Below are 15,490 nucleotides of genomic sequence, written 5' to 3' on the forward strand. Positions count from 1 at the left end.
CTAAGGTCATTTTAATAACTTATAATAATCTATTATGATTTGAAGACAAAATAAACACATTAATAATAATCAATAATAATACAACTCATTATGATTTCACTTTTTACAAGTAAATAATTTATGCTAATTCTCATTTTCATTTCAATTCCATCCCATTCCAATTACTGATTAGTAAACGCATTATTAAGATTTAATTAACTAATAATCATAAGAATATATATATATATATATAGAGAGAGAGAGAGAGAGAGAATGCTTCTCCAATGCAGACATTCTTATTTTTTAAAAATATAAACATATTATTAAATCATGTGATTTAATAAAATCATTTTAATTAATAATATATGCGAACAAAAAAAATGAAGACACTTGCAGAATGATTATATATATATATAGTAGTCCCAGCATTTACAGCATTTATAGGCTTAACAAGATCCCCTGCCTAGAAACCGTATATAACATCAGAAAGCTAAACCCATCCTTACACGCTTGTCTCAGATATCATAACGTTAGAAAATTTAATAGACAAAACAGATGGTTTGTTAGTTAATTAACAACATCCAAATTATTTTGAACATCAAAAATTTTAAACTGCAGATACTCTTTGTTCCAGATACTCTCGTGTTTATGTCAAAGTAGGCAGAATGACAAACATAAAAAAACATTTGTAACTGGGTCAAGGGCAGAGTATGCAAGTTTCAGCTGACAGTTCAGTTGTATAATGCCTGACATCATCAAGACAAAACCCCGTTTATTGCCAAAATGGACTTTCCATCTCATGGATGGCTCACGTGTAGCAGCACTATGTGTTTATGTAATGACGGTAGGCGCTGATCGGCCAGTGAACTGCTCCATTTTAGAAAGCTTTAGAGCAACCTCCACCTGAAACGATACATACATGTTTTAAGTCAGTCCAAACGATTAATAAGAAAAATGGATGGTTTAGTCGTAACTGGGTGCGGACAAAGCTCTCTTACAAGAGGAGCAAGCGCCTCCTGAGAATCTCTGCCAGTTTTTGAAGGATCCTTCTCATACTGCTCAATATAGAGACGGATGGTTGCACCTTCAGAACCAGTCCCCGAGAGGCGGAAAACCTGTAGAAGTTTCCACAGAGGGGAAAGAAGAATAAAACAACTTCAGTCAAGTTTCAACAATTCTCTAAAGACAATCTGAGGAAGTAATTCACTCAAAATTCCATCAAATGCAGAACCTAATTTATGAGAGTCCACTTACCAATCGCGATCCGTCCTCAAACAAATATCGGATACCCTGGTGTTTTGAGATGGAACCATCAACAGGATCTTTGTATTCAAATTCGTCTGCATTGACAACCTTCGACACATCTGAACAGATCCCCTTCACAATACTGCATGAGAATGGCATGTTAAGTACAGAAAATCTGGTTTATTCTGATGCCAGTTGTGATAGCTAATTCAAGGTTGTGAAAAAAGGAAACCACGAACAAGACAAACACAGGCCTTACGACAAAAGGGTTAACACTCAATAAAATCCTGAAAAAACAACATAAATTGGCCATGAAGATCCATGAGATTGACTAATGCATCATTAAATCCAAACAATTAACAGAAGCTGTTCCCAGTGCTCCATATTGAAGAGTACTTTTTTGCTTCCTGCTTTTTAAATGAATGAGTCAGGGAATACTTATACTGTATCCAGAAGTTAGTACCAATTTAGAAGCTTCAAGACTTTCCATGCAGAAGTAATATAAAGGTTTTTGCACTTGAAATATACACAAGCAAAATTTAAACGGCACCTAGATTACAAAAGCTGACCACTTCTTGAGAAGAATATTAACTTGAAAAAACTTGCAAAATTTTTTTAAGAGTGTTTTACAAACATACTCATTAACTTCAGGAAGTGAAGACTGCATTTTGACCAAATTTGCCATCAATTCCTTTGCTGCACCTGCATCCACATTCTTCAAGAAACAATTTGAACAAAATTAAATATTGCTTCAGATATTTATTGTTAGTAAAATAATTTCAAAATACCTCATAGTCATATCGAGTGTAGTAGTGGCGACCATAAGTAGCCCAATGCTTGCGAACTATATCTTCAACTGTCACAAGCTTTCCCCCACCAAGGTTTTCCTTATTTTTATGAGCAAGAATGGATAACCAGGCCAGAACAGCCCAGATTCCATCTTTCTCACGTATATGGTCTGAGCCTGTTCACAGATGTTTTTATTACTAAACAGCTTTGTTCAAGTATCCATTGATCCTTAATATTGAAAACATATTGCCTCATTGATTTAAAAGATGCCAAATACTAACCAGTTCCAAAACTTTCTTCCCCACAAATTGAACATAACCCATCATCCATCAAATTACCAAAAAATTTCCACCCTGTTGGTACCTGGTGCATTGAAGCAAGAAACCAAATTATGTGGCATGACATAACAGCAAAGGACAACCACCAAATGAAAGTCTGGTAAATGATATTACCACCAAATGAAAGTCTGGTAAATGATATTACCTCAAAGAACTTCAAATTCAAGTTCTTGGCTACAACATCTAGGGCAGCTGAGGTTGGCATACTCCTACAAAATAGCAAATCAAACATTGATTTTCAATTTTGATAGAAAGAAGTGTTAAAGCTTAAAGAAGTATCTTAAATGGCACCAAACACGTCATAGGACTAGCAACCTCCAAACAGTCCAAACATGTCATCCGGTACACACTACAAACATATTCACAATGTGTGTGTGTGTGTTTTTTTTTTTTTTTGTCCAAGATGATTTCCTAAAGACTACATTGATTGAAACTTACTGCTCTAACTGCATATGATTTATGACAGCATTTATGCAAGTGGTAAGTGCAGCGAAAGCAGAAAATTGTTAGACCTGGCAACTCCCTTCAAACCAGCAGAAAAGTAGGGTATGGATTCAACTGCATTTGCAGCAATGATGGCAACTGAATCTGATGGAGTAACAAAAAACCTACCAATGCCAAAGAAAATTGTAAGTGCCAAATTTATCATTTATGCGAACCTTCTCTTGCTAAAAAACCAATGAAAAATGCTACCTTTTGCCAAGGATCATGTTACGATCCGCATCACCATCAGCAGCAGCACCAAACTCTGGCGGTTCATCTTGAGTGTTTGATTTACCCAATCCCATACGAGCAACCAACTCTTTTGCATAAGTCAAATTGGGATCTGGATGCCCTCCCCCAAAGTCCTCCTGTTTGGTATTATTTACGGACAAAGGAAAAAGTAAACTCATTAGAATCGTAAAGCAGAAGAAAATTGATCAAACCTTTGTAGCAATAAACAGATAAAAAATAACTAGACCTTTGGTGTGCAGTTTAACAACGAGCTTTCTTGTGCACCAAGCTCTTCTACAAATATGCGTTTGGCATATGCACCGGCAACTCCATGTAGTGCATCATAGCTTGAATAAAGATAATGTAAGAATTTTCAGCATCCAGCAGAAACTCAAACATATTCCAGAAAAGAATATCATGCACCATAGAGACGTGAGAGTCAACGTACCAGAATGTGAATTTTGGAGATGAAAGTAGCTTGCGGATCGCCTCAAAGTCAAAAATTGACCTGGCAAATCACAAGCAAAAAAGATTAAAATCATTTTTAAAAAAAGGGACACTGTACACTTATCATCAGGATTACAATAAAAGAAAGAAGCATGCTGCAATCAATTTTTTTCCACCCCCCCCACCCCTCAGAAAATACAAATGACTTTTTTTCTCGTTACCCATTACAAGGCAACACTCGACACCTTGTGGATATCTTACAACATAAAGCAGCATGTGAGAAATATGGCTATAACCATATACGTCCATCTATCACATACTAAAAGATGATAGTACATTAGCAAAGGGTCAATATTCTATTAACAGAGAATGTTTTATATAGTTTGCACAGTAATAAGTTTGCATAAAGAAAGTCCATTCCCTTAATTTTGCAAAGCTCACAACAACGGGCACCTCATATCAAGAAGTAAGAAAAAATGAGAAAGATAGAGAGAGAAACATTATTAAAACTAGTTCCTGGATCAAATGAAGATAAAAAGAGTGTGTGGGTAATGAAAAGAGCTTACTTCATCAATTTCACATAGTCACTAGCTGAATCAAAAACTTCAACATCAAATTGTCCCTCAGGCCCCCCAAAGCTGGTTACACCTGCAGCAGAGATATCCACCTGGAATACATAACAAGAATTTTAACAAAGAAAGAAATTAGGGGACTACACAACCAATAGATTGATAAAAACAATAAAAAGGAGTAAAGGGAACAATTTTGACTGCAGGCGATATATACATCTGGTAGATCTTCTGCAATTGAGTACTCATTTATTGTTTTTGTGTTCTCATAGATCTTATCGGTGATTCCCTCCGGAGCAGGTCCTCCATTATCCATGTTGTATTTAATACCAAAATCCTGGCATAAAGAACAAAAGATGAAAAAATTAAAGCTCGGTGTCACATTTTAAATGTTCAATCAATTTGGAGAGACAACTGTGGCTACTTCAGCTGTTCAAATAAAATACCAAATAAGTTTCTCTTATTCCATCCCTTTACCAAATGCATAAAGAATTAAGATACATAACATATCCATTTATCATGCTAATCAAGCCTTCACTCCATTTCCTTCATCTGGAACAATTCAGACGTAAAATTGGTAGCAAGTAATGACCAATATAGAAACACAAGAAACCACAAAAAAAAGAATATATATATATATATAATAATAATAATAATACAAACAACAACAACAATAAAATCAGTAACACCAACAACAATAAGACAGAAATTGTAAAAATGAGCATACCCTACCTCATTAGGACCACCTGGATTGTGGCTTGCAGTCAATATAAAAGCCCCCGTTGCCTTGGATCCCTGAAATGGATATTTATAGGTCAAAAAGTAGTCATTACAACTTTTTATGTTTGGATATCGTTATGATTTTGAACCAGCTTCCCAACACAAAGAATATTGTGAAGGTAAAGACATATCGTGGATTAATGTAAGAACTTTGGCAAAAAATACTCACATCAGACCCAACCCTTTCGCGAATTACTGCTGATACAGCAGGAGTTGAAAGCAATCCGTTTTGACCAATCCATACACGTCGTACTCCATTTGCAGCTGCCATTTTAGTTATAATCTGCAGAACAGTACAGTGCTTTAGAAACAAATAATTTGTCAATCTTGAGCATCATGCATTTAATGAATACAATGAAATGGATAAGCAAAACCATGGCACAGAAGGTCTTCAAAAATATCAACGTAGATCATAAACTTAGATTTTGATTAGCAGAGGTGCTTCAGTTATCCTCCAAGTCATACACTGGCCCAGAGGCTGTTCTATCAAATTAAAAAACAGTTCTATCAACTCTTTTGTATAATGGTGGATTTTAAACACCCTTTAACATAAAGAAGAAGATAATACATCTCACTCTTAGTAAGAAAATAATTATCATGCTCTATGAACAAAACACCATGGACAATCTTAGTTGTTAGATTCTGTATACCCTCTACTACCTCAAGTATTCATATTGTGGATTAAAATACACAAACCCCATTTCCAAGCAAAAAAAAAAAGTATATGCTACAAGACAATTTAAAAATACAAACGAAGAAAAAGAAAGTTGGCATGCAATGCCTCTTTTGACACAATAGGTACAGATACCTGAATGGCATCCTTGGAGTAGTACCGGCCATCACCAGAAACAACAAGTGTAGCACCTACTCACATGAACAAACAATTACTTGTTCAGCTGTAAGCATGTGGTTAATTTATTCTACCTAATTTTATTCAACAAGAACATCAAGAAAAATAAAGACCAATATTTCTTTGCCAAATACCAAAAAATAAACATTGAATTTAAGTTTTTTTTTTCCATTGAAAGTTCCCAATTACTTCATAAAGTGTATGAATGGAAATATATGTTAAGCTAAATTCTCAAAAGAAGTCACAAAAACATTTACGTAGTTTAGAAAGTACATCATACCAGGAATATCAGTTATAAACCTTAGCAAAAGATCACCATCATAGCTATGTAATCAAAAAAAGAAAAAGAAAGAAAAATGGTTTTCCCAAAAAAAGAGGGAAGATATTGATAAAGCAACAATCACGGAACTATTACCTCTAACTTTTTCTGCCGACAGGGCATTGAAAGTAGACTGAACAAAATTGTGAAGGTAATTTGGTTGCGTAAACACTTTCACCTAAAAAGATTCAGCCAATATAAGTTAAAATCAAAAAGAAAAAGGCCCCCTTCACAACCACATGCTATGAAAGAGAATATTCTTGGAAGATAAAAAGACATCTTACATCATCCAATTTCTAATTGAGTAGTGTCTAATAATGATATCTTCATTAATTATCCAATTAAATTGGCTCCTTAAAATTCATAACATGAACTCATTCAAATTAAAAAACAATTTCAGAGATGATGGATAATGTATGGCAAACAGATCCAATACCAAACCGAACAAGCCATCTACAATAGTGTGTTTTGTGGACACTCAAATATGACTTTGTCAAGCAGTTTCAACCATATCTGCAAACAGGCCATTTTACTAGCCAAAGCTAATTAATTAGTCCAACGAATGATAGAAAAAATAAAACAAATAAATAAATAATTAGATCATGCAAAAACAATCTTCTGGTAAGCGTCATCAAACACCAGCGCCAGCAGATACTTCATTACATAATCAAATTTATAAGCCAAAAAAAAAATTAAGTATAGATTAGATCTAAAGGAAACACAAAATCTGAATAATAATGCATTAGCTCTTCTGAATAGTAATTAATAAGTACAAAAGCCAAGACAACTTTAATTAAAAAAAAAACAATTGATCAAATAATTCAGCACTGTAAAAGTTCCAGCGACAGTTGAATCTACACGAACCTTTAACAAAATATTATCAGTCTCAACTAAGCTCTGATTCAATACAACAATATGCATGAAATCAGCTGATCGTAACCGTTGATCAGATTCGATTAGATTAACAAATTAATTTCGGAAATCATAGAAAATAACGATAGATCCGACACAAAATCAATAATCAGGAATCAATCAAAAGAGTAAACCTTCTTACGGAGACCAGAAGTTCCAGGCTTCTGGCCGTCGATAGGCGCGGTTTCCTTTCGCGTAACGTTGAACATCACCATTTCGTGAATTCGATTGATTTCGGAAATTGGATTGTCTTCCCAGTGGATTCGGGTTTGGAAAATAGCTCAGTGGAGCTAACTGCCTTTTATAGGATGTGGAAAAAAGACAGCTGGAGAAATAAGGAAGGGACGCGTGTGCGATGCTATTTATGCTTCTTTTTTTTTCATTTTATTGTTCTACGGAATGAGTGAGAATAGGATGACGTACATGGTATTGGGCAATTTAAAGCCTCACGTAATTGTAAGAAGATGGGAAAAGAGCGGTTCCCGCGGTTACCATATCGATTCTCTTGTTGCCCGCTTTTCATTGGATAAAACGAAATTATTTAAAAACGTTTTTTTTAATAATTTAATTTTGTCCTAAATTATTTGTTGAAATTGTTCATTAAATTTAACTTACCCGGTTATCCGTCCCAGATTGGCCAGCCAAAACAAGCGTTTTCGAAATCACTTGTCAAGGCCCGAGGTTAATGAAATCTAACTTATTTCATAGGAGAGCCGGGATTTTACTCGAAAACATGCATAATTGTTTGAAAAATTATGTAATTAGTCTTATATAGAGAATAGCTATTTTAACATTTAAGTCTTAATTTAAGTTTTAAAATATACGGCATTTATATATTAGATGGTGATCAAGTAACTTTACAAGTAATAATAAATACATTCCAATAGATGAGAAATACATCAAATTGAGAATCAAATATTGGGATCTATAATATTATTGTTAATTTAAATAGTTTTATATTTTAAAAATATTTAATTTATTTATTTATGATTCACAAATTCAATTCAATCCGTCAAGATCATTAAAATAAAATCAAATCGATGAAATTTACAAGAATTAGCGAAAAATTAACAAATTTACTCGTCTTGTATGTATCATCTACTTGATTTTGGTTAACATATTTTAATTTTTAAAATTACTTTTTGAAAGGAAGTTTCAAATAATTTAATGAATGTAAATAGGTTTAAAAAAAGAAAAGCACCAAACATGTGTGTGTAGAGTAATTACCTTTTTAAAAAACTTATTTGTTTTTTTTTTCAAATGATTTGAAGTTTATTGATAATATATATATCAAAACCAATTAAAAAATTAATTTCCATTAATATTTAAAGAGATATTCATTTAAATGTTTGAATTCTCCGTAAAAATTTGAAAGCAAAAGCTCACCACTAAATTATGATGAAAGATCCTTCATTTTAAAAACGCAAAAATTTAGAACACACCTCAAGTCCTCAAAGGTCATTTTTTGGGGTCCGGCTATATTGCAACTGTGGCACGGTACCACAGTTGCAACATAGTCAAGTCCCATTTTTTAATGAAATTAGAAGTCATAAGTCATCTAAAGCACTTTACATCTTCTCTAGACAAGCCAAAAGGAAACCCAGCAAAACAAAAATTAGTCCCCAAGTGTGTAAAAGCATAATTTTCATTTTTTTTAGTGTTGCCCATATGAGTATCACAGACCCACATGATTATTTTCATCAATTATATTTAAATTTTTTATTTCAATCTAATCAACGCTTGAATGACATATTATTTTATGTACGAAAGAATCTGTGTACGTGGCATCTCTTTTACAAAAGACGTTCCTATTAAGAAATTATTAAAAAAATTTGAACTAACAAATTATTTTAGAAAAAATTAAACTTGACTTCATACCAATAAAATTAAGTACTTTACTAAAATAATTTTATAAATCAATACTTATATATGCTACAACAATAAAATAAAATGTTATAACTATTATGGAATAATTTTAATTTTTGTGGATGTTTATTAAAGCAACATTCTATCTTCCCACAAGCAACCTTTAACCTTCTTATAACTCTCACTATCTCCCTAATTTAAAGATTATTATCTCACATAATTATAACATATTACTTACTATTTTATGATTGTATCAAAAAGACATTTACTCTTTATTTGTATATATTTGATTTTGAATAAAATTTCTCTCTAGACATTGTATCTCTTATTTGCTTTTTCTCTTTCTCTTCCTATATTATTGTGCTTGTAATTAATAAATAATTTAACAATTTCTTTTATTTTTAAGATATTACATAATTTTAAAGCAACCACTACTAATAACCATCACTACTTGTCTGATGAGGGAGAAATTTTATAGTACATCAGAGATACCATACCCAATTAATACAAGTATGATATGTAATTCAATTAAATATAACTACCAATTACGTGGTGATTTTTCAAAATAAATGCACAAATAACGTATATACATTAATTGGGTGTAATACCCAGGTGCTCTAGAATCTCACCTATTGAAGTTATTAGTTATAACTAATACAATTGAAACCATTAGCAGTCAATAGGGTTGGGCATTTAGTTGGGTTCAACTCGAAGCAAACCAAACCGAATGGTTCATAAATTTCTAAACTAATTGGGTTTTGTTTGATTCAGTTTAAGACTGAACCAAACCACCAGGACCAAACAATTAAAAAAAATTAAAAATTGAAAACCTTAGCCTAAACTAGATCAATATACAAGTTCTTTTAACTCTTGATATGGTTAAAGTATTGATATTGACATAAAATTGGTAGTCTTTTCTTTTCTTAGATATGACAAAGAACCTTAATCAATTAGTTCTAGAAAATGAATTTATGGATAAACTTTTAGAAGGCATGTTTTGTGAAATTTAAATTTAAGTTTACTTTTAGAAGGGTTATTGCTAGCAATTCTGGCATCATTTGACAATTTCATTTCTTTTGCAAAACTTTTAATAATGGAAATCCACGTATCAAGGAGAAATGGTCCGCAAAGCTTAATATAGAAGGGTATTTGAAACAAAAAGTTAGTTATTACATGTCAAACAAAAATTTACAACAACAATACTCTACTTATTCAATTGGATACACACAGGGGAGTATATAGAAAATTATTTTGTTGGGGGCAAAGAAAGAAGAAGAATTTTAATGAAGTAAAAGAGGATTATGTTGATCAAGGGTGAGAAGTGAGAGCTAAATTAAGAGGGATCTACGTTTTTAATTGGCAAAAGAGTGGTGTGAACCATGTGCTTGAGATTTGAGAGAGGAGAAGAATTATTTTGTTAATTTTTCAGTTAATTTTGAAAATAACAATTTGTCTCTACTACAAAAGACAATTTATAAATTGATTCATTGTATTTCTTAACAAAATCCACCCACTAAAAAATAATTATCCCAAAAATTAACTTGAATTTAAATATTTTTTTCCAATAAGGTATATTACCTCACTAGTCGACATATACATTGCAAAATACATAATTTATATTCCAAATGATGTGTTACCAATTGTTTTTTGCCTTATGCAACATGTTAGTAGACTTTTTTTTATCATTAATTTGATAATCTTATACCACCTGTCAACAAATAATACATTAGATGTCACATTATTTAAGACACATAGAATGTTTCTCAATTATATAACATTATTACTCTTGAAAAATGTGCACTAAAACTTTCAAAATTATCGTATGGCCAAATTTGTATCACAATTCAAATAAGCGAGATTTCTTTAAATTTTAATTTTAAGAACAACATCATTTTACCATACATATTTGGGTGGCGTTTGTTTTTTTGTCTGAAATCTGAATTGACCTAAATTAGTCTGAATTCTGAATAGATCTGAATGTCTGAATCTGAATAATATGTTTGTTTTTTCGTCTGAATCTTGAAAAATAAGTATTAAGTTGTTTGTTTTTTTAACTTAAAAAGCTGAAAGTATGTACTTTTATATTTGTATCCTTATTAAATTTGAATGTCAAATAAATAATATATTAAATACCATAATATTTTAACATTTATAAGTAAAATTATATTAAAGTGAATACATAATTATTTTAGAATTTTAATAGATAAAATACCATAAATTTTAAATTTTATCGTATATAATATAAGAAAGAAAAAATATGGATATTTTTATGTGGGATAAATGTCTATGGGTGAGTTTTGGGATAGACATGAAAAATAAATTATAAAGTAGGGATATTTTTTACATTAGTAAGTAATTGACTTAATTTAGATTTTTCCATTAAGTAAAAAGCCAAAAAAATCGATTTATTTTATTAAGTCAAAATTATCTAAAAAATCTCATTAAGTTATAAAAAAAAACACCTCTAATTAACTTAATTAATTAAGTTAAGTCATTTTAAGTCATTAAGTTAAAAAACAAACGCCACCTTAGTGTATTAGTTAGTTAAGTACCTAGCTTTTAATAAATTTCATCAGAATTTATGAGCTTCAATTTCATTAACATTTCTCAATGTTTGTTGTAAAAAGAAAGCAGGTGAATACGTACCGTGTGTTTTACTCTTGATTGTCTACTAATTGCGAAGATTATATCACCCGTACATAATAATATGACTCTTTTGTAATTATCTTTTTTAAAAAAAGAAACTAAACAATCAAATACAAAAATTTTTAGATTAGATTTGAATTAGAACGCCAATACACCATCTTCTTTTTATAATTTTTCAGCGCAGATAATAAAATATATTCATCATCACATGGCCAAAAATAAATATAATATAGACAAGCAAACCTTTATCGTGATTAAGTGGCTAATTTACGTAATTTTAATTGTAATTGCGAAAGCTGTATGAATACGGTATACTCTCTGTAACTGTGAAAGACGAAGGGACCCAGGAGTCAATGGATGTACAAAACATCGTCCAGATTTAAATAATTTTGTACGGTCAGAAAGACTTTGAATTTTAAGGAGCGGGCTGTTGTGGCTTATGGCTAAGAGTACTGTACCACGAAGGAAGTCAACGCCGAAGTCACTATTTTTCCTTAAATTCTCGAAACACTGCGGACACACATCACGGTTCTCCACGATATAACGTACTCCTTCGAAACAGAAGATAATAACTCTTCGTTCCTCCTCATATCGTGTCCAAAATGTGGGGCCCTGCGCCTCTCCGCACTTGGATGCTGAATCTGGGTCCTCAAATTCGAAAATCAGATGATCCACTCGCACGTGCTCCCGATGCGGTGTCGAGATCCTAGTAGGTCAAAGAAAAGCCATATTTTGTTCTCTCTTCCCATAAAGCTAATGGCAAAGGAACACGTGGATAAGGAACAACAGCCGCTCCACATGTAAACACTGCCAATTAAAATTTTCGAAACGTTGATGATAAGGGATCGATTCGGGAAAAAATGTCCAAAACAGTCAAATCGCATGAACAATCCCCGAAATCCCATCCCTGTCCGAATCCACGTCATCAATCCGAGTGATCATACTTCAAATCAACCATAACCGTCGGATCCGAACACAATCTCATAGCCCCCAGCCGTCAGATCAAACATCCAAACCACTCTTCGCCTTGAATCCGAACCTCAAGAAAACCACTCTCTCTTCTTCTTTTAAATCCCCTCACTTCACCATCTTCTCGCACTCCAACAGTCCCCCCTCACTTCCGCTCCCTCACCAACAATGGCTTCCACCGAGTTTGCGATACAGCAACCAGCTCTGCAAGCACAACAACAGCTACATCAAACGGCTCAACATCAACAGCTTCCTCCTACTCTCCCGCAATATCCGGAGGTAGTTATGAGTTGTTTGTTTTATTTTGTTGACTCCAGTTTCTATTGAATGTGTTCTTAATTCTTTAATTTGCTTATTTTTTCTCTTTTAAAGATGATCATGGCGGCTATCGAAGCATTGAACGAGAAGGCGGGGTCGTCTAAGGCGGAGATCTCGAAGCAAATGGAGTCGGCTTACCCGGATCTGCCGCCGGCTCACACTACCTTACTTGCTCACCACTTAAACAAAATGAAGCAGAGCGGAGAGCTCGTGATGGTAAAAAACAACTACATGAAGCCCGACCCTAACGCGCCGCCTAAGAGAGGACGTGGCCGGCCGCCGAAGCCGAAGGATCCGTTGCCGCCCGGGACAGTGTTGTCGCCGCCGAGACCGCGCGGACGTCCGCCGAAGCCGAGAGATCCATTCGCGCCGCCGGCTGCGTCTAAGAAGAAGAGTTCGGGTGGGAGTGGGAGGCCACGTGGCAGACCTCCTAAGAAGGCTAAGACTGCGCCCGGTCCGGGTCCGGCTCCCGCCTCAGCCGCAGCTTCTTCTGGTTCGGCTCCAGCTACCGGAGCGCCGAGAGGGAGGGGCCGGCCCCCTAAAGTGAAGCCAGCTGTTGCGCCGGTAGCTGGTTGACTGAAATTAAGCTGACGAAGAAGAAAGAAAGAGAAGGGGAGTTGATTTAGTTAATTAAATTAGGTTCTTTTTTAGGTGTGTTAGTTTTTACTAATTGATGGTTTTATTTTTATTTTATTTTATTTTAAAATTAATGTTAGGGAGTGAGTGTTGTGGTAATGGAGTTGTAATGTTGAGAGGTTAATGTGACTGTAATTTGAATGTAAATTTTATGTTCAGCGGCTGTTTAGGCTTTTTCTCTTTTTCCTTGCCCATCTCCGAAACAATTACATTGATTCTGACGACTTTTTCAATCTTTGCTTTCTTTGCTTTTTTTTTTGCCCTTTATAAAATAAAAATCTGTGGAGCCTTTACAGATAAGGTATTAATTGCGTTTACTAGTAGTATATGCATGCCAGCATGTTCCTTCTTCTTCTTTATGGAATGCTTGCGCTTGGCTTTGTTGTCAAGTCTCATTTTTTTTTATAGGGGAATATTTCTTTTTATTTTATTTTTTGTACCAAAGGCAGTGGGCCATGAATTTTTCATTTCTTTTTTAAAATTATTTAGGCGGGTTCTCTATTGAAATTTAATTTGGTTGCTATTATTTAAAGGGCCGGCCTTGTGGCCTTTACAACATTACCCACCATGCTTTATACCTAATCTCCATTACCCATTGAAAAGAGAGAAAATCTTAGGTGATATAAACTACCATATCATATGTACATTCATCCATAAAAATTTTAACACATACCATCTCAATTTAGAATTTTGTTGATGAGTTTAACAAATTTTTGTTCTTTTTTTTTTATGCTTCTTTATCATTTTCTCTCTATATTTATTACTTGAGAGATTCTCAAACACTTTTATTGTATTACACCTACATAATGCATGTACGACATATGATACATTTATTTCAAAAAATTATTATGTAATTATTAATTATATTTAATTCATACACACGTCATTCATTGTATTAAGTGAATATAGTGTAAGAAAAGTACCTTAAAATATCTCATGTTTCTCTTCCATTATTTTAGTTGTACTTCATTTATTGTGAAGAAAATGGACAACCCATTTTTCATTTATCTTTTCATCTCTTTCTTTTTATGTATTTTTCTAAAGGGGGAATGGTGTCTTATCCTACTTTTAAATTTTGACAAATGGCAATATATCATCTGACTTGGCATGTAGGTTTATGAATGACACCTGGCTTAGTTTAATTAAGGCAGTCTTGTATGGTAAACTACTTGGAATATAAGATGTAGCATAAATTTACCTCAAATTTCCTTATATTTCTAAACGTATGCGCGTTGATATTCATAGGAATCTCTTAATTACTAAAACGGATTATTCGACTTTGTAACAACAATTAATCCATCAGTTGGGTTTTATAGGTTAATATATATATTTTTTAATTTAAGAACCTCTGAAATTTTAAGACCAATTCGAGATTGTCATACGTTTTGATAGTTATAAGTGATTTTAAAGAGTTGAAAAAGTGATTTTAGAGCTAAAGTTTTAAAAGGTGTGAAATTAAATTATAGAAAATAAGAAAAGGAACATTACCTAAACCCAAGTGATTAATAAGGTAAGTAATAACACCCAGAAGAGTTAAATAATTAGATACGAAATAGGATTCTAACAATAACAGACTATGTGACGCTGTTATTGTGCAACATGGAAAGCAACTACTACTTTTAAACCCAATTTAAGACTCACAGAACAGAAGACAACTCCTAGCACATATTCCATGTCCCCGACAGCAACTCTCTACTCTGTCTCCGAGTCTACACGTGCTTCTCTAGAGATGTCTGAATGTTGTACCTCCCCCTTGTTGAGTTGAGTGGTTTGATTACTTGAAGGGATTGTAGAGGGATGGTAAGTTAGTAGAAAAAGTGGCGAATGTTTAGAAGCAAGAGACTTTGTATCCGTGAAAGTGATAGTAGTTTCGATGGTATACTTTCGCTGGTGAGGAATCCATGGCAGTCTATGCGCAGGTTTTACGCCTCTAACGTTTGCTTCTCATGGCCAAGTTTTGCAGACGCCACGGAAATGTATCTGACCTACGTAGTGAATGCGATGCATGATCAAGTATATGATATCATCCGGAAGATTCGACCATAAACGTGGTCTTGATGCCGACGAAGACTCTGTTTCAGTCTTCATCTGCCAGAGGAATTTGGTGTTATAT

At 33.4% G+C, this 15,490-nt stretch overlaps 2 protein-coding genes across 3 annotated transcripts; one reads left to right on the forward strand and one right to left on the reverse strand.

Annotated features, from left to right (window-relative positions):
- Nucleotides 1-456: 456 nt before the first annotated feature.
- On the reverse strand, nucleotides 457-7,278 carry LOC18052689 (phosphoglucomutase, cytoplasmic). 2 transcript variants are annotated; one of them, XM_006448146.2, is made up of 18 exons: nucleotides 7,077-7,278; nucleotides 6,127-6,208; nucleotides 5,670-5,725; nucleotides 5,031-5,144; nucleotides 4,814-4,876; nucleotides 4,299-4,418; nucleotides 4,079-4,179; nucleotides 3,514-3,573; nucleotides 3,313-3,412; nucleotides 3,045-3,202; nucleotides 2,864-2,959; nucleotides 2,497-2,560; nucleotides 2,295-2,376; nucleotides 2,013-2,188; nucleotides 1,863-1,939; nucleotides 1,234-1,366; nucleotides 978-1,094; nucleotides 457-882 (listed from the first exon to the last, which is right to left on the reverse strand). In XM_006448146.2, exons 1-18 carry the CDS (start codon nucleotides 7,155-7,157, stop codon nucleotides 811-813), a joined length of 1,752 nt encoding a protein of 583 aa, XP_006448209.1. In that variant the 5' UTR covers nucleotides 7,158-7,278; the 3' UTR covers nucleotides 457-810. The 2 variants fall into 2 exon arrangements, with proteins under 2 accessions (XP_006448209.1, XP_024046826.1); XM_024191058.1 differs by lacking the exons at nucleotides 5,670-5,725; nucleotides 6,127-6,208.
- Nucleotides 7,279-12,510: 5,232 nt separating this feature from the next.
- LOC18052690 (HMG-Y-related protein B) lies at nucleotides 12,511-13,540 on the forward strand. The gene is made up of 2 exons (XM_024191259.1): nucleotides 12,511-12,702; nucleotides 12,796-13,540. Exons 1-2 carry the CDS (start codon nucleotides 12,592-12,594, stop codon nucleotides 13,315-13,317), a joined length of 633 nt encoding a protein of 210 aa, XP_024047027.1. The 5' UTR covers nucleotides 12,511-12,591; the 3' UTR covers nucleotides 13,318-13,540.
- Nucleotides 13,541-15,490: the final 1,950 nt, after the last annotated feature.

This window comes from Citrus clementina, unplaced genomic scaffold, assembly GCF_000493195.1.
Source record: "Citrus clementina cultivar Clemenules unplaced genomic scaffold, Citrus_clementina_v1.0 scaffold_2, whole genome shotgun sequence".
NCBI lineage: Eukaryota > Viridiplantae > Streptophyta > Magnoliopsida > Sapindales > Rutaceae > Citrus > Citrus x clementina.